This window comes from Pelophylax lessonae, assembly GCF_965119305.1.
Source record: "Pelophylax lessonae genome assembly, chromosome: 2".
NCBI lineage: Eukaryota > Metazoa > Chordata > Amphibia > Anura > Ranidae > Pelophylax > Pelophylax lessonae.
In genome coordinates, this window is record NC_138769.1 from 542,230,852 (window position 1) to 542,249,131 (window position 18,280).

General features: G+C 45.1%; 1 protein-coding gene across 2 annotated transcripts in view; it reads right to left on the bottom strand.

Annotated features, from left to right (window-relative positions):
* The window catches only part of ENOX1 (ecto-NOX disulfide-thiol exchanger 1), a 321,535-nt gene that overhangs the window by 70,654 nt on the left and 232,601 nt on the right, over positions 1-18,280 (bottom strand). For both annotated transcript variants that reach the window (XM_082245942.1, XM_082245941.1), the window contains exon 10: positions 3,070-3,254. In XM_082245942.1, coding sequence (XP_082102068.1) covers positions 3,070-3,254 — 185 coding nt within the window. The remainder of the gene's footprint in view (positions 1-3,069; positions 3,255-18,280) is intronic.

Genomic DNA, 18,280 nt, shown 5'->3' on the forward strand with positions numbered 1-18,280 from the left:
ATCTTTCTCTTATAGTCACATTATCAAACCCAGTAATAAGAGAAAACTGCTAAAAACAGCAGAAAGTAAAAAAAATAAACAGACAATTACATTTCTAAGGAAATTCAATAGCACGTGTAGCAGCTATATGCTGTATAGGTATTATTATTTTTTTTTTCTTTTTGCAACAGTGAATTAACCTAAGATATTGAGCCCCCGTTCACACTGGGGCGACCTGTCAGGTGACCTGGTCGCCTGACAGGTCGCTGTAGGTCGCCTTCCATAGAGAAGCTGCGGACCCGTTCTAATAGGAGCGACACAAGTCGCTCCGACTTAGAAAAAGGGTCCGGAGCTTCTTTGGGGCGACCCGGAGCGACCTGCATAGACTTCAATGTTATGAAGTCCGTGCCGGCCGCTCCGAGGTCGCGGTGCGAGCAGCGCGCCGCGACCTATGAGGTCGCCCCGGCAAGTAGCGTCGCCCCAGTGTGAACGGGGCCTAAAGCAATGTGTTTCCAAGCCCAGAGTGGGTTGTTTTAAAACAGGCTGAGCAGCCTTTATGCGGTAAGTCCACAGCATTAATGCAGCTGAAACCTAGAATTAATGATTAAATGACAAGACTAATTTTTTGTGATCCTAAGTGCAACAACACCTGGAATTATTGATCTCATATTTTAGAAAGCTGGTCCACAGGCGTTAGGATCTTCTGCAATCCCTAAATAGGTATAAGTCCTAACTCATCTGAGCTATCATGTCAGGAAGTAATCATTGTGGACAGTAATAAGCTGCCAAGACACTCCCTGCCCCATAGCCACACATATACAAGGGGAGTGTATAAATGTGTCTGTGAGGCAGGGAAAGCCTCTGCTTCCTGGTGGCATAGCTCAGGTGGGTTCAGGCTTGTATTGAACATGGCCAAGCTCATCCCTATGGATGAACGGGCATTTATTATTCCTTATTTAAGACTTATTTGAAACTAAAATGCCCAACAGGTGCACTTTCGGATTTTATTATGTCTCATCTGACTATAACACCTTTTTCTATGTGGCCTTAGAATTTTCAAGGTGTGTTTTGGCAAAGCTCAGTCGTGACTGCATGTGGCCTATCTTGAAGAGTGGCTTTTTTCTTGCAACCCTCCCATACAAAACACATTTGTTTAGAATTTGTTATGTTGGGATCACATGCACACAATAGCCACTCACTTGTCACCTGCACACACACTGCTTCAGAGTTGCTGTAGGACTCTAGGTAACCTCTCTGACCAGTTTCCTCCTGGCTATTTCATCCTGTTTGAAGCAAAGTCCTGATCCAGGGAGGGTCTGTGTTGTACCAAATACCTTCCACTTCTTAATATTAGACTTCATTCTGCTTCTAGGCATTGGTAAAGCCTATAGAATGATTTTGTATTTATCTCCTGATTTGTGCCTGTCCACAGCATTATCACTGAGATTTTTTGACATTGTCCTGCCACCCATAGTTGATTGTTTGCTTCGGTTGCACTACCAGGAAATCTCTTTTTAGGCTGAGCTAATAAAAATTACCACAACTGATCACTGTTGAAAGTCAAATGGCTTTGTGTGCCATTGAGAAGGCGATTAGCTACACCTGATTGGTTTACAAGTAATTTTTTAGGAGGGGTGATCCTTTTTCTAACTCAGAAATTCGGTTTTTGAATTTTTTTCCTGAAATGTTGGTGTTTTATGTTTTTTTTTTATGTTATAAATTGCACCTGAATACAGGTAATACAACTGAATAAAACAAAAACTGTGTCTTTCTTCAATTGAGGCAGCACAGCAGCAAAAGGTGATTATTTTCTATATCCACTGTATATAATGTTATTCACATTCCCATTAGTCCCTGTCCTCAAGGGACTGACAATCTAAGGTCCCTAACTCTCATTCGTATATACACGTACTAGGGTCCATTTAAACAGGAGCCAACTAACCTACCAGCATGTCTTTGGAGTGTTGAGAGAAATAAGAATACCCAGAGGAAACGACCCTAGTGCTGCTAGCCGGAAGTGCTCACCACTTAGCCACTGTGCTGCCCACACAGTTCCACAATCATAGATGTAAGCTCACAGGGTGAGTGGGATTCAAAAGGGATCCCCTGTTTCTAGAGTTAAAGGGGAAGTTCCACGTATGCCCTGCTCTACTATTTTTGGTTGTTTTTTTTTGTGTGGTGGTGGGGGAGCAGGTACCTGTTTTTGATAGGTACTTGCTTCCCACTTCCAGTCGGATTGCCACAGCGCATCAACACCGGTAACACAGCTGACCTTATAGGGAAGTACAAAATTTTCTTTTTGAAAATTGACATTGCAAAGGACAGAACATAATCCTCTGGCCCACTGTAATTGATTAGAAAAAGAAATTCTCAATCATCACTGGTCTAAACTGTAGCCAAATGATGTAACCTAAAGCAGTATTGAACCCAAAACCAAAACTGTTGCAGCTTACCAACAATTAGATGTGGTGGCTGTATGGTTGTATTTGTTTTCTTTTGCTAGGCTTTTTTCTACTCTGTTTTCACCTAGTGATCTGTCCAGTAACACACCTCCAGTAATAGAGTGCCCCCATTATGAATGAAGAAGCACAGGGGGCATAGCAGACAGCAACATTGTCACCCTGGGGAGGGTAGTGTTCAATGTACTAGCAGATATAAATATATAACAAATTGAAGCCAAGCTCCTGCTAACACTTTATAAGCAGTTGCAGCAACAGTTTCTTCATTTTGGGTCTTACTCAAATAAAAGTTGATCATTGCGAGCACCCCTGTCAGTAATAAGTGGTTTGTCTCAGCCTTCTAACTGCTACATCTGCAAAAGAGCCTGTTCTTTTGAAAAGCAACAGGCTTACTAGCCAGGTTACCAGGTTAAAAATTAGGGAAAGAGTGCCTAACACAAGAAAACAAATTCAGCCACCACATCTAAGAATTGGTAAGCTGCAGTATAATAAATGTTTGCTTTGGGGTATAATACCACTTTAATTGCTTTGTTAATGTAGGCTATAAAATAGCAATAAGAAAATAGAAACATAAAATGCCTTTAAATCCCTTATGAACATACAGTATAGCTACAGATGGACAGTGACTTACCTGTTGCATATTTTGCATTGCCTGCTGTAGGAATTGTAACTGCTGATCCTTGGTTAAGCTTTCCTCAGTTCTTGCATGGTGTCCTTTTTCTTGTTTTAAAAGTTCAACTTCATTCCTGTATGCATCCAACTGCCACCGTAGGCTGTCATTCTCTTCCTTTAGAGCATAAGCTTGGGCAGCTAGAGCTGGAGTTGAAGAAAAGTTAAAGCTTAGAAAACTCATTAGGTGTAATAAACATGCACTTTTCTTTTATTTTTTTTTATCACAATTAGTCATATTCCAGTCATCTTCAGCATGTGATCTAGCAAATTCACCTAGACATTTAGCACAACTGGTACATCTATCTACAAATAAACTTCACTCTGTGATTTATTAGTAAAAAAAACAAAACAGAATATGCAGCCTATATCATGGGAATTCCACATGGACAAGTGTAGGTGTTCCCATGGAAACCATTTAGGTTCATTTTATGAAAATGGAACAACCAACCATCGTTATGGACAAACTAAAACTGCAATCATCCTAATAAAAGTAGAACCTACAGCAGCATGGATCATGTAAACCTTCATCAACAGCAACCGATAATATAACACAATTTAAAAAGAATATCTAGAGAGCAAGAAAAACTATTTAGAAATCCCTATTGCTATTTAGGAGCAACTGCAACTATGCTAAAGTCATAATTTCCAGTCAGAGTTCCTTACAGTCCTGCGTACTGCAAAAATAGAAAGCAATTGAACCTCTAAAGTCTTATTCTGGGGCTTTTGAGTGGCCCTAGTCATAAATTATGTTCCTAAAGGACTTTAAAGGAGGGGGGCGTGGCCTGGAGCGGCATGGAGTAGGACGCTAGTGACTAGAGCTCCGCCGGCTGATCATCCTTTAACCTCATTTATCCTGCACCCCGGGCCTTGCATTCGGCTTCACGGCATCCTCCTTGTGCCCTAGTACCTCAGGCACCATGTCGCCGCCGAAGAAACCCACGGACACTGTGGCTAAACTCGACAAATTTCGCCGACAGGAGAAGGATGCCTCTTCCCAAGATGGCGCCGAGGCGGGTGCGGGAGGTAGCGTGGCGACTGCGGACACGACCCGTGTTCTGGATGCGATCTCGCTCTGCCAGACCTCCCTCACGGCCAAAATTGAGGAGATAAAAGTGGACATTTCCCTGATCCGCCAGGACCTGCAGAAGGTGCGTGACCGGGTCGGCGAGGCTGAACACAGGATCAGCGGAGTGGAGGATTCCCTGCCCCCCCTGCAGCATGCCTCTGATCATCTCCAGCTCCAGGTGAGCCAGCTTTTGCTTAAGCAGGACGACATGGAGAATAGACTGAGGCGGTGTAATGTAAGGCTGATTGGTCTCCCGGAAGGGGCTGAGGGCAGGGACCCGGCGGATTTCCTGGAGCGGCTCCTGACCGATACTTATGGGCGCGAGGCCTTTTCCCCCACATTTACAGTGGAACGAGCCCACCGTTTATCGGGGAAACCTCCTCCTCCGGGGGCGCCTCCCCGCACCTTTATTGCTAAGCTGTTGAACTATCGGGATAGAGACACCATCTTGCGCTTAAACAGGGAAAAGGGCAATATCCCTTATGGAAATGGACGGATTGCAATATTCCCCGACTTTTCGGCCGAAGTGCAGAAAAAGCGCAAGACCTTCCTTGAAGCCAAACGTAGACTACGTGTCAAGAACATAAAATATGCTATGTTGTTCCCGGCTCGTTTGCGAGTGGAGGGGGGAGACAGAGTTCATTTTTTTGATGATCCGGAGGCTGCCATATCGTGGCTGGAACGTTTGGACGCTCGGAATTGAACTCCCCCCCTGCCTCTTCTCTACTACCCGCTGGTGACAGGCTTATTGGCAATTTCTCTCACATGGCAGCTCCCTCTCCGGGTTGCATATCCCATACCCTTGTCTGGAAGGTGACTATGACTGCTCCTGTGCTGCCTTGAACTCCCTCACTTTTTATCCTGCCCGGTCCACGAACCATTCACTGGTCTGGTAGAGGACCGCGCTGTTCTCCTATGTGCCTTGCTATCCTCACATGTATGCCTTTATATCTCTGTGTCTCTCTCTCCCCTCCTTTTTCGCCTCGGTGACCATACTCTCTTTCTACCTTCTCCTTTCTACCCTCCTATGACGCCATGTGTGTTGTTGATTACTGCTGCCCATGGGGTTTTCTGGCCGGTGGGCCCTAGTCCTCTTTTCTTCTTCTTCTCTCTTACCAAACCCCTCTGTTCTTCCCCTTTTCTCTACTTTTTTCTCCCCCTTTCTTCTTCTTTTTTCTTCCTCTTTCCTTACTTTTGGTACTCCTTACCCAGTTTTCTAGCTTTCCTACGACTGTGTCTTTGCTACCCAGCGAAGTTTCGCCCGTGGGCTCTGTGTCAGACAGAGCTGCGCACCAACCACTCCTCCATTGTCTGTGTGGACGGTGGGGGTATATGCTCAGGCTGTTGTTTTCCTGGGCCGGATGCTGGACCTGTTTTTCCCCTCATTTTTGTGCGGGGGTTTTTTCTGATGGTCCCTATTTTCTTAAGTTTTACAGGTCCGGGTTCTGTTGTGGTTGGATATGGGATTTGAATGCCCGCACATGTTTGGGTTGGTGCAGGGCGGGGTGGGGGGAACTGTTTTCTTTATTGTTCACAATTGATCAGTATCTGTGGGAATGTGTATTGTTTACCCTGTTCAGTCTTCTACGGATGTTTGCAATTTTTATGGAACAACTGTCTCTGTGCCTGACCGAGGCTACTCCCCTAACATGCATGGTATCTCTTATTACTGTGGGTCCCACGGGACTCCCGGGGCTCCTGCGCAGCTTGCTGCTACCAACAATTAATGGCCCAACTTAAATTTCTAACATGGAACGTCCGGGGCCTGGGCGACAGGATTAAACGCTCGGCAGTGTTTACCTCTCTTAGAAGCCAGCGTGCAGATGTGGTGGTGCTGGTGGAGACCCACCTTGAGGGCAGACTTCAGATGGCACTCCGTCGCCCGTGGATTGGCTGGACGTTCCATTCCATGTTCACTTCCCATTCGCGGGGGGTGGCTGTACTCGTGGCCAAGACTGTACATTTTGAGCTCCGGGGATCCCTAGTAGACCCTCAGGGTAGATTTGTGTTTCTTTCTGTGCTGCTGTATGGGGAACCTTTCCTACTTATGGCGTATTATGTGCCCCCCCCATTTTCCTCTACTATCCTTATGGAGGGCCTGGATTTTATGATGTCAAACCCCCACATACCGGTACTCTGGTTGGGGGATTTTAATAATACCCTGAATCCTAGTTTGGACAGACTTCATACGGTGCCCCCGTCCTCTCCCCTACCCACCTCGACTAGATTTGCTAGACTGTTGACGGAATTTAACCTTTTTGACACCTGGAGAGCTACGTACCCTGATAAGTTGGCCTACTCCTGTTACTCCTCTGCTCGTCAGTCCATGTCTCGCATAGATTTTATCCTGGTCTCCCCTTCCCTCCTCCCACGCCTGTTGGACGCTGGTTTCTCGGCTCGGGGTTTGTCGGATCACTGTCCCTACTGGGTGAAGATTAGTTTTGGCCGTGACCGTCCCCCCCCGGCGTGGAGGCTTAACCCACATTGGCTCGGGCTTCTTCCTGAGGAGACGGATGTGTCATCGGTCTGGAGACAGTTTTTTGTGGAGAATGACCATTCTGCTTCCCCTTCAGTGGTTTGGGAAACGTTTAAGCTACATGTCAGATCCCATTTAACACATACAATCAACAGGATCAAGGCTGAGTCTGTGGAGAGCTATAACGGCGCTCTGCGCAATCTGGCTGCGGCGGAGCAGGCCTTCCAGGCGGCTCCAACGCCGGAGGGAGCCGCGCAGCTTAACCTTGTGACTAGGGTGGTAGCGCAGATGGAATATGACAGGGCTCGTAGGAAGTTATTTTTCCAAAAGCAGAAACTGTTTGAGCACGGGGAGCGAGCGGGTAAACTCTTGGCTTATCTGGTGCATTGCGAAGATAGGCCCCCGGTGGTGATTAAGTTGCGCTCACCACAGGGTTCTTTGACCGCTGATCCTGAGCAGGTGGCTGATTTGTTCAGGGAGTTTTTTCGGGATCTTTACACTTCTGTGGCCCCGGCGGATGATTCTCTAATGAATGCTTTTTTGGCCTCTATAGAACTCCCCCAATTGTCGGCCGAGCAGGTAGAGTCTTTGGAGGCCCCGCTTACGGTGGAGGAGATCGTGGAGGCCATATCGCAATTCTCGAGAGCCAAATCACCCGGCCTAGACGGCCTCCCAATAGAATTCTATTCAGCATACGCTGAAGACTTGGCCCCACGCTTGTTAGCGTTGTTTACAGATATCTTTGAGACCTCTGCTCTGCCCCCATCCATGAGAGAGGCTCTGGTGATTCTAATACCTAAGCCCGGTAAGGATCCGCATCGTCCAGAGTCCTACAGACCTATATCCCTTCTCCAGGTTGACGTGAAAATTTTGGCGAAACTCTTATCCATTCGGGTCAACAAGGTCATCCTCTCTCTGATCCACACTGACCAGTCGGGCTTCATGCCCGGCAGGAACACTTCCTTTAATTTGAGAAGGCTATTTATGAATTTACAGGCCACGCACGATAATGTGGGATCCAGAGTGGTGGTGTCCTTGGACACCGCCAAAGCCTTCGACTCTGTGGAGTGGAAGTTTCTTTGGAGATGCCTGGAGGGGTTTGGCTTTGGCCCGCATTTTGTCCGCTGGGTGCAGGTTCTGTACCAGGCACCGGTGGCCAGGGTGTTGGCCAACGGCTGGACATCTGCTGCTTTCCCTCTCAGTAGAGGGACGCGACAGGGATGTCCGTTGTCCCCACTGTTGTACGCTCTGGTGGCGGAGCCCCTAGCCATTGCTATTAGGACCCACCCGGATATAGGCGGCCTTCGCGTGGGACCCTTGGAGGAGAAGATTAGTATGTACGCGGACGACACACTGCTGTTTCTGGCGGACCCAGAGGCCTCTCTCCATACAGCGTTGTCCCTGATTGGCCGCTATGGCCAATTCTCGGGCTTAAAAATTAACTGGGATAAGTCCCAAATCCTGCCCATCGACGATATCTCGTCGGTCCCCCCCAGCCTTGAGTTCCCCTTGTGTAGGGTGGATCGCATTAAATACTTGGGAGTTCAAGTCACGACGAAAGCGTCTGATTATGTCCCGGACAACTTACTACCTCTCCTTTCCATGGTTAAAACACGGACTCAGACTTGGGCTAGACTGCCATTGGGGGTCATGGGACGCATCAATCTGATAAAGATGGTGTTACTCCCAAAACTGCTCTATGTCTTGTGGCATTCCCCGATATATCTCCCACTCCGGTATTTTCTTCAATTGGAATCTCTCCTTAAACCGTTTGTCTGGGGATCCTCCAGGCACAAATTGTCCTGGCGGAAACTGAAGAATGCTACCAATCTAGGGGGGATGGCTCTCCCTGATTTCAATTTATACTATATTGCAGCGCAGCTGTCTCATTTTTTCCATTTTAATTCTTCTGATAGGGAAAGATTCCTAGCGCTCCTTGCACCGTCTCGGGCCCATGCACTCACAGATCCACTGTCTCTCATAGTCTCGGGTATACGGGGGGCAGATAGCAGAGACAGCAGGACTTCAATGTTGTATCACTATCGGAGGCTGTGGGATGTGGTCTCGAGCAAGCTGGCCCTCCCGGACCTTCACGAATACACCCCCTTGTGGTGTAATGCCTCCCTTCCTGAGTTCCAAACTATACCAGATGTGCATGTGTGGGTACGACACGGACTCTTATTCTTGTCTCATCTCCTCACAAATGGCAATATTAGGAACTTTGAGTCCCTCTCCACCAAGTTCCATCTTCCCCCCCATATGCATTATAGATATCTTCAACTGAGACACGCTTTCCAGACACAATTCCCTCAACCTCTCCCTGCCCTTCCTCCAGTTCCTGTGCTGGAAGTGGTTAGCTGCTCGGACCCTAGTCACCTCATCTCGATTTTATATACTATGTTGCACGAGCCGGCGTCCACGGTCCTGGCTTATGTCCCTAAGGCTAGATGGGAGGAGGATGTGGGAGCCCTGGAGGATGACGAGTGGAGTGACGCCCTGGATACTTGTAAACTGGCCTCCCCTAAATTGTCCGACCGTCTTACGCAAATCTATATCCTACATCGTGCGTATCTTACCCCCATCCTGACAGCCAAATACAGACGTGACACCTCAGACACCTGCCCTATGTGTAAACGGGAGCGGGGAACTTTTTATCACTTGTTGTGGAGCTGCCCAGAGATTCAGGGCTACTGGGCACAGATAGTTAAATTCCTGCATGACACCATGGGCTCTCCTCTCTCACTGGTCCCCAAGCCGTGTCTATTGGGTATATTTCCTGACGCCAGCATGAATAAGTATACCACTATCTTTCTGCATGAGGTCCTGTTCTCTGCCCGAAAGCTGATTGCGAGAAGTTGGATGCGAGATAGACCTCCTGCTTTTCATGATTGGCTGAGGGAGGTTAATGCCACTATTCCGTATAAGAAACTTCTATATAGTCATCGTGGATGTCCCACGAAATTTACTAAGATATGGGACAGGTGGACCCAGGCCCCGGAGACGTGTATTGGACCCGGTCTCCCGTCCCCCTCCCCTACATAGTTCCCTGGTCCGCAGGCCATTCACAGTGTTCCTCGGTCCTCACGCCTCACGCTGTTGTGTAGTTGTTCCATGCCATTGATACTTGTCTGGGTTACTTTTCTGGGTATGTACTCGCAAATATGTCCTTTGATACTCATACCCTGTTGTTCTGGTCATAGCTTGGCTAATTATTTGTGGATTACTGCATTACCCTGTTACTGTTATTTGCACTTTTTTTGTTCAATAAAGAACTGTTTGATTAAAAAAAAAAGGACTTTAAAGGAGGTCAGCAGGCATGTCTAAAGTCAGCCGTAGACGGTTCGAATCTCAGCCGGTTCAGTAGGAACTGGCCAAGATTCAAATCATGTATGGCCAAGCTGAATGTACCCAAGTTGATAGATCGATTAAGCCTGTTGAATTTTACATGTGATTATTGCTAGCGGCAAGGGCGGCTTCCCCCACCAGGAAAACACATTAGGCTCCCACCGGGAGAACACAATGGCACCCATGGTTGCAGGAAAACTGCTCTGTCTATGGCTGGCTTAAAGCAGTTGTAAACCGCTGGACAATTTTTTTTTTTTTTTTTGTACCCACAAGGTAAAGGCTAGGTAAACTTACCTTAAAACGAAGCTCCTCCAGCACTGGGATGTTAGTGCTGCAGGCGCTCTCATCTTCACCCGTCTTGCTTCCAGGTTCGTGGACTCTGGCTCGGTGACTGACTGAAGCCGCAATGACGCAACCGCCGTGTATGCACATGGGAGCTGCCATTCATGGCATGGGGCTCTGAAGAAATGGTACGAGTGGCTGTTCCTTTAGAGCACATGCGCCAGTGAAGTCACTAGCTGCATGTACACTAAATATCTCCTAAAAGATGCAAGCTTAGGAGATATTTTCACTACCTATGGGTAAGCCTTATTTATAGGCTTACCTATAGGTAAAAGCAAAAGATGGAAGTTTACTTCCACTTTAAGAGAGAAGTTTGAAGAGAAGTACAGGGAAGGGAATTGAGAGAAAAGCAGGACAGCTGCAATAGGGATAGCGTTTTCAGTACAAGATCATCACAAAACATCCCACCGTGCTCTTAAATCACTAGAAGAAAAGTTGTTGCATTACCCCACCCTGCCAACCAGTGTGATTCCCACTGCCACAGCAGGAGGAGTTTTGAAGCTATAGCTGCACTGCAAAATAATTTAAAATAAAAGCAAAGATAAGGCTAATAAAGCCTTATTTTATTGCTACAATCTGAAAACTCAAGACACTACCCAAGGGATGTGTGCATTTAGTGGGCTTTTCAACTTATAGCATCTACTAGAACATTGGCTTTGGGTGAACTGACCTTTTAAATAGCAAGTCCAGCCAAACAGAAAAATGCATGGCTAAAGCACCTGTTTTTGTGATCCACCCACTCCTGCTCAGCTAGATGGCTGCACACAATAAGAATGCAACATTTAGGCTCCATGTACACGGGACGTTGTTAAAAGTCCCTTTGAATGCTGGAATTTTTAGGACGTTTGAAACGTCCGTTCGGTCGCGTTTGTGCGGGCGTTTAGCGGCGTTTGCGTTTAGAACCGTTCCTAGAGGTCAAAAAAAATTATTCCCCTTTAAAATGGAAAAACGCAAACGCTAAACGCGGGTCATCGCGTTCAGACGCGTTCGGACGCGTTTGTGCATTTGAAACACCGGGAAACACACGTTCGAACGCAAATAATTGCGTTCTAAAAAAAGTCCCTGAACGTAACTGCCTGCAAACGACTGTAAACGACCTGGTGTACATGGACAGAAGATAAAATGTAGATGGGTTCAGGGGCTTCTGAAAAAAATGCCCAACTACTCCTAAACGGCCATTTCCAGCATCCCATGTACATGGACCCTTAGGCCACATGTACACTGCTGCTGATAAATGGACGTTTAGGAGCAGTTGGGTGTTCTATTCAGCAGCCCCTGAACTCTTCTCTATGTTATCTTATCTGTACATTGAGTTTTTTAAAGTCGTTTAAAGGCAGTTGCATTTAGAGGCATTTTCTTGAAAGCAAAAAAATGCATTCAGGATGGAAGTTCATAGGCATTTGAAACACCAAATGCTACTAGCAGCTTGCAAACGTGCTGTAAAAACGTTTTTAGGCATCTTCGTTTATAGGCGTTTGTAATAGGAAAACATTGCTGACCATTTGCAATAGGGAAAACCAGAGAAGGGGGAGAGAGAAAGAAAGAGTGAGAAAGAGAGAGAGGGCCATTTCACACGGGCGCTCCATATGTCCGCAAATCATCCTATTTTTTTGCGGATGATTTACGGACATAATGAATGTCTATGGGATTGCGGATGTCAGCAGATGACCATCCGCTGACATCCGATTTTCTTCCTTTCAGTTCTGTTCCGTTTTTTGGAACGGAACAGAACCCTATTTTTCCTCTGTTAAAAAAACGTAAAGGAAGCAAAATCGGATGTCAGCGGTGTCATCCGCTGACATCCGCAATGCCCATAGACTTACATTATGTCCGTATATCATCCGCAAACGGATGGGATGATATGCGGACATACGGAGCGGATGACACAAGTGTCATCCGCTCCGTGAAAAAAAAAAGGACCGGAGCGGAGCCAAAAAACTGATCGCCCGTGTGAAAGAGCCCAGAGAGAGAGAGAGAGAAAGAGAGAGATCAGTAAAAACTGTTCTCTGCAAAAACGTTTCTAAACGAAAATTTTGTTGAACACTGGTAAACGGGGTATGTAAAAGTAGTCAAAAGTAGACTTTTTTTCAGCTTCGTTCACTAGATGTCAAGTTCCAGCGTCTAGAAGAGGTTTTCAAACGTCCAGTGTACATGAGGCTTTAGAGTGTGAAATGTTACAGATTTCTTTTTACTGCCCTCTGCTTGCTCTGATTATTAGTGAATTGTACCAAACTAGTCATACCTCACCCTAAGTATTATCTTTGCTGTAAACTAGCCTAACAAAACTATTCTTAGTTTTGAAAATGTTACGTGCTGCTGTTTGGTGTTGTGCTACGGTTTCCCAATTAAGAAAAAAAAAATTACAAAGCATATAAAAGCACATGCAATGCATGTTACTGCATACACAATATTGCCTGAGTTTTCATTCACTTCTAGTGTGATTAGTCCTTACCCTAGCTGAGCCTCAAAAAAATGTCATGTAATTTTAAGAAACACATAGGGCCTGTTAACATCTCTGTCCTTAAACACATGTAATTTTATTGACACCGGTGTCAATAATCAATTTTAAATTAGCTACATGTCCAATATGCAGGAACCTAGCAATGCATGCACATTGCTTAAATGTCCCTTGGGCTAGGTTTCATAAGTTAGGTTTGGGTTAAAGAGGTTGTAAACTCGTTCAAAAATTTTTTTTTTTTTTTTACAACCTGCAAGAGAAAGACATAATGAGCTAGTAAGCATCGCATACTAGCTCATTATTAAATACTTACCTTAGAACGAGCCCCCGCCGTGCCGCTCTCTTACCTGTATGACGAGCGACATGTTCAGTCGCCCGTCTTGCGGGATCGCGGCATCCGGCCATCTGATTGGCCGGAGCCGCGGTGACGTCACTCCCGCGCACGCGCGCGGGAGCCGACGGTCACGGCACGGTGCTCTGAAGGAACGGCACGATCAGCCGTTCCTTCAGAGCGCATGCGCCAGTGACGTCACTGGCTGCATTAAAGGTAAATATCTCCTAAACCGTACATGTTTAGGAGATATTTACAGTACCTATTGGTAAGCATTATCATAGGCTTACCTATAGGTACAACTTCCTGAGGAGGGTTTACTTCCTCTTTAAGTAATAGGGCACGGTTATACACAAATACCTATACCTCCTAGCAATGGCTTTAGCAGACCCACTTCCCTACCATACTCTGATAGGCAGCCCTACCGCCCATTAGAAGGTATTTGCAATCGGCAGCCCATTCATTAACACTGTAAAGAGCACATATTTGCAAAGAAGTGTTCCATCGGACTATGGTCTCTGGGGCATTCTAGAGGACATCCAAAGGTAGCTGAGTCAGCCTGTTTATTCCTAAATGTATCACTGACAGGTGTTCTTTGATATAAAGTTTTCTGAGTTTTTGTTGGCCACTAAGAAGTACCTTTAACTGATGGAATGTACATGCATTTTCTGCATGCTGTTTCAGGGAAAAGGGGGTTGCATTTTGTGTGAAACGCCATGTAACATGCATAATTTTCACACACAGTGCTTTTCACACCCATGGGAGATATGCTTGCAAGAAACTGTAACAAAGATGGAGCAATCAGGATATTTCTTAAAAAACACTTAAGACTAAAGCACACAATTGAGAACTGCACAATTGAAAATATTCCCATATGCTTTAGAGTGCCATTTAAGTAAGCTAAAAGATTATCTGTCTAGAATTGTTTAGGTCTATGATAAAAACACAACTCAGTATACACTAGATATAGACAAAATGGTGCCTGAGTTTCTTTGGCTACACCAACCCTTATAGGAAACTTTCTAGAAGTGAACATTTATGTACTTAGAGACAATGAGAAACTCACTTGAGAAATAAAAGCAAAAACAAGGATTCTTCAATCTCTTTTATTCTGCTTTTTTATATGATTGCGCTTCAGTACTATATTGTTTTTACAGCAGTCTGGATTTAAGAGAACCATTAAAAAATGCGTACATGTACAGACACTTTATCTTTTCTTAGTACCAATAGCTTTAAGGCAGTCACCAGTTGAAGGAGAAATATAATGACTAAAACTGTATAAAAATGTAAATGCTGATATGAAAAAGTGTGGTGGTAACACAAGAACATTACCGCATTAGTAGCATTGAATGACACTTAAGTCATTTCCCTGGGATGCTCCATTTGGACTGTTTTCAATTTAAAATGACATTTTTATTACCATAACTGATAGCAGGTGTTTGTGAGAAAATCGATTAGTATGCAGGCATGGAAATTACTTCTCCCAAATGAATTGCCAAGTCTGTAATATAGGACAAAAATTGTGTGGCAAAGTGCAAAAGGCCATAAAACATGTGCTGGCGACATTATATGTATAAATTATCTTGCTTAACAAAACATATAGGAATGGCAATGTCATATCTGGAGACTGTGCATTGCTTCTATTTAGCTACTGATTATTTTTGTGCATTCCATCATTTTAGAATATAATGCAGTGTTCCTTGGAAGGCAAGAAAATGCCATTATGAGGAACAGATGTTCACAAAAGAAATACACTCGCTTCTTCTCACATTCTTGTCTTGAACAATGCCTCTGATTTCAATTTTGGATGAAGTCATCTCCATTTTTTTCATGAAGAACTGCAGCACGGGACATGACCTATTAATCAGCTGCGGGTGAAAAAGTCAAGCGTAACTCTAGCCTGGGCCCAGGATAAACACTTCTTTAGGCCAAAATAACAACTCCCTAAACTAGTCTGGTATTTAAAGAAAAACAAAACTATTTAAATAAAAATAGAAGTAAAAAAACTGCATGATAATTTTACAAACATATTGTCAGGAATCAGCAACAGGGATGGCCAAATCTGCGCAGTTGCACTCAGGAAACACAGCAAACATGACAAAAAAGTGAGCTATAAACCAAGTGACAAAATATCTAACAACCTAACTATGATACAATATATACAACATGAGGAACACAGATCACAGGGTAAAATTGGAGATGGAACGGGGAACCAAGACTGGGATCATAAACAAGGGGGAATAGGGTGCAAGACAGCAGGGTACAGGATGAAGGACAAGAGCAAGATCAGGAGCAGGACATAGGTAGAAGGCAAAAGCAAGCAGGAATCTGACTCAGGATCTAACAGCAAGCATGCATCTGGCTGGCAGGCAAAACACTGAAGGCACTAGTAGAGGAGGAACCAAATACCTTCACAGCAACCAGCACCAGGTGGAGACTGATTACTGAGATCTGCTGGAAGACACATGCTGGTGGACACTGAAACTACAACTCTCCACCCAGGGAACCATAGTGCACCAGCAGGTGATCCAGGTCCTGACATATATATTAATTCAGCTCACCTCTGATTTACACTTTCATATGAGCAATCTATGGTAAGAAAAGAACAGATGGAACCAGCGCTACGGAAAACCTACTCAAATCTGGGGGTGTAAGCTGCCACCAAATTACCCCTGTGGGTTGGGGTACAATGTTAGAGTGTTAGATGTAAGTTGTTGGTTTGTGGCGCTACCTGTTGGGAGGGAGTGTGTAAAGGCCCGTACACACGTACCGATCGTCGTCATACAAACGTCGGCGGACGAAAGATCTAACGATTGTACGCTTGTTAGTATGGTGCCTCCGACAGCTGTCTGCGCACATTCTGCGGACAAGAGTCTTTCTCGCAAACATAAAAATGTTTGTATGCCGACACCAGAACGGACGATTGTTCGCCAGTCAGTACAGAAATCAGCCGACAGACCGCAGATTTGCAAGACTGGGCATGCTCAGAAAAGAAAAAACACAGGGAAAGTTAACCATTACATGACATCACTTCTGCAGTCAGCTGAAGTCGGCGGACAAAATTCTTGTGCTGTCTTTGCACTTTTCAACAGACATCGACATCCCGGGGAGAAAAGACGAACGTTTGTATGACGACGATCGGTACCTGTGTACGGGGCTTAAGTGGTGTGCGGGAGCTTTTGAACAATAGACTAATAAAAAAATCATACAGATGTTGCCCATGTAGTGTAGTTATTGCACACACTGGGTAAAAGCAATATACACCAGGTATTGGTACACCACCAGAAACAGTCTTCCTGGTGGCCAGGGAACACAGGCTATTATTCATAGTCGTGGCACTAATCAATTGTTTCAAGCACCTTAGTTTAATTTTTTCAAGCACTTTATTCAATACATGGCACAAATTGAATATATGTGGTAATATACACTTATAATCAGTGTATATATTTAATTCTAGCACAAATAGCACTTTTTATGGAGAACACCACTATATGGGCAACAATTGTATGATTTGTATTATTGTATTTTTGCCATTAATTTTCAACACAGAGCACTAGAACTTTTGTGTAGCACTGTGCACTTATTTAATTTATAAGTGGTAATTTAATTTATATGTGTGCATCAAAGTGGTTAATTTATGCACATTATCACTTAATGTATTAATACACTACATGGGCAACATTTGTATGATTTTTTTATTAGTCTATTGTTCAAAACCTCCCACACACCACTTACACACTCCCTCCCAACAGGTAGCTTCACAAACCAACAACTTACATCTAACACTCTACTCTATGGTAAGAGCAAGGGGTCAGCGCAGACACATGTTGTATAAGGGTCCAAGGTACTGGATTTACTTAGTAGCTGTTCTCCCATTGCACCCACTACACCCCCCAGTCCAGGGCTTCCTCTGCATCCCCCCCCCCAGTCTAGGGCCTCCACTGCACTAGGCCCCCAGCCCAGGGCCTCTTCTGCATCCCCTCCAGTCCAGGGCCTCCTCAACACTACCCCCCCCTCCCAGCTCAGGGTCTCCTCCACCCCCCCCCCAATCCTTTGCCATACCAACCCCAACTTCCTAGTCCAGGGCCTTCTGCACACGAACCCCTCTCCTTGTCCTAATAAATGCCTTCCAATTCCAGGCAGGCTCTCCCATATAAATGCACTGCAGCTGGTATGACTCAGAAAAGACATGAATGGAGAGATAGAGGGAGACCTCACAGCACTCCGCTGGGGTGCTGCTCACACCGGATGCCTCTGTTCTAGGGTGTCACTGCCGCTGGTTCAAGTGTAATGGACAGGCAGCTTCACCTAGTTGCAGCGCCTGGGGCATGTTTCCCCCATGCCCCCCTAGTTCTAACTCTGCGTAGTCATCGTGCAGCTATTTGGACCACACCTTTTCAAACTTTTTGGGGCAACCCCCATTGCTATAGGTATATTCATATAATGGTAATGCAGCATTGACTAGTTTCCAGAAGTTCATATAATATGCGCATGTGAAATCACCCCAGAGTGTGCCACATCCCGTAATCAGAAAATCAGAAAAAGTTTTCCCCTTGGGGTGGGACTTTAAAGGCACTAAAAATAATATATAACTTGAACCAAAATATACAATTAAATAATTTTATTAAAGAACATGAGTACAAAAAAATGTATATTAAAAGAATATGGCAAGCTGTCTACAATTCATGATGTCTTGGGGCAAGAACAGATACCGCTGTGTTGAAGGTGAGTGCCCGACGCGTTTCAGAGACACAAATCAGAATTCCTTCTTCAGGGGCAACCTTTAAATAGCGGTAGTATCTGCCGAATGACACTTTAGAATATGAGCCTGCCAATAACATTAAAACCAAGAAGCTGGATTGCTCTCATCCTTGCATTGGGGTGCCTTATTCAAAGAAATGGAAGAAATATATAAACACGTTCTTGCGCCTGTGTGCCCGTCAGCTAAAGGCTGAAGAAGGAATTCTGATTTGTGTTCAAGTTATATATTATTTTTAGTGCCTTTAAAGTCCCACCCCAAGGGGAAAACTTTTTCCGAGTTTCCAGAAGTTGACCATTGGAGGGTTATGGCCTTCCTTGCATGAATAAATAACTGCCCCAGGAGTGTTTGTTCGGCCACTGTAGGGGCCAACTGTTCCACCAAGCCCAGGAG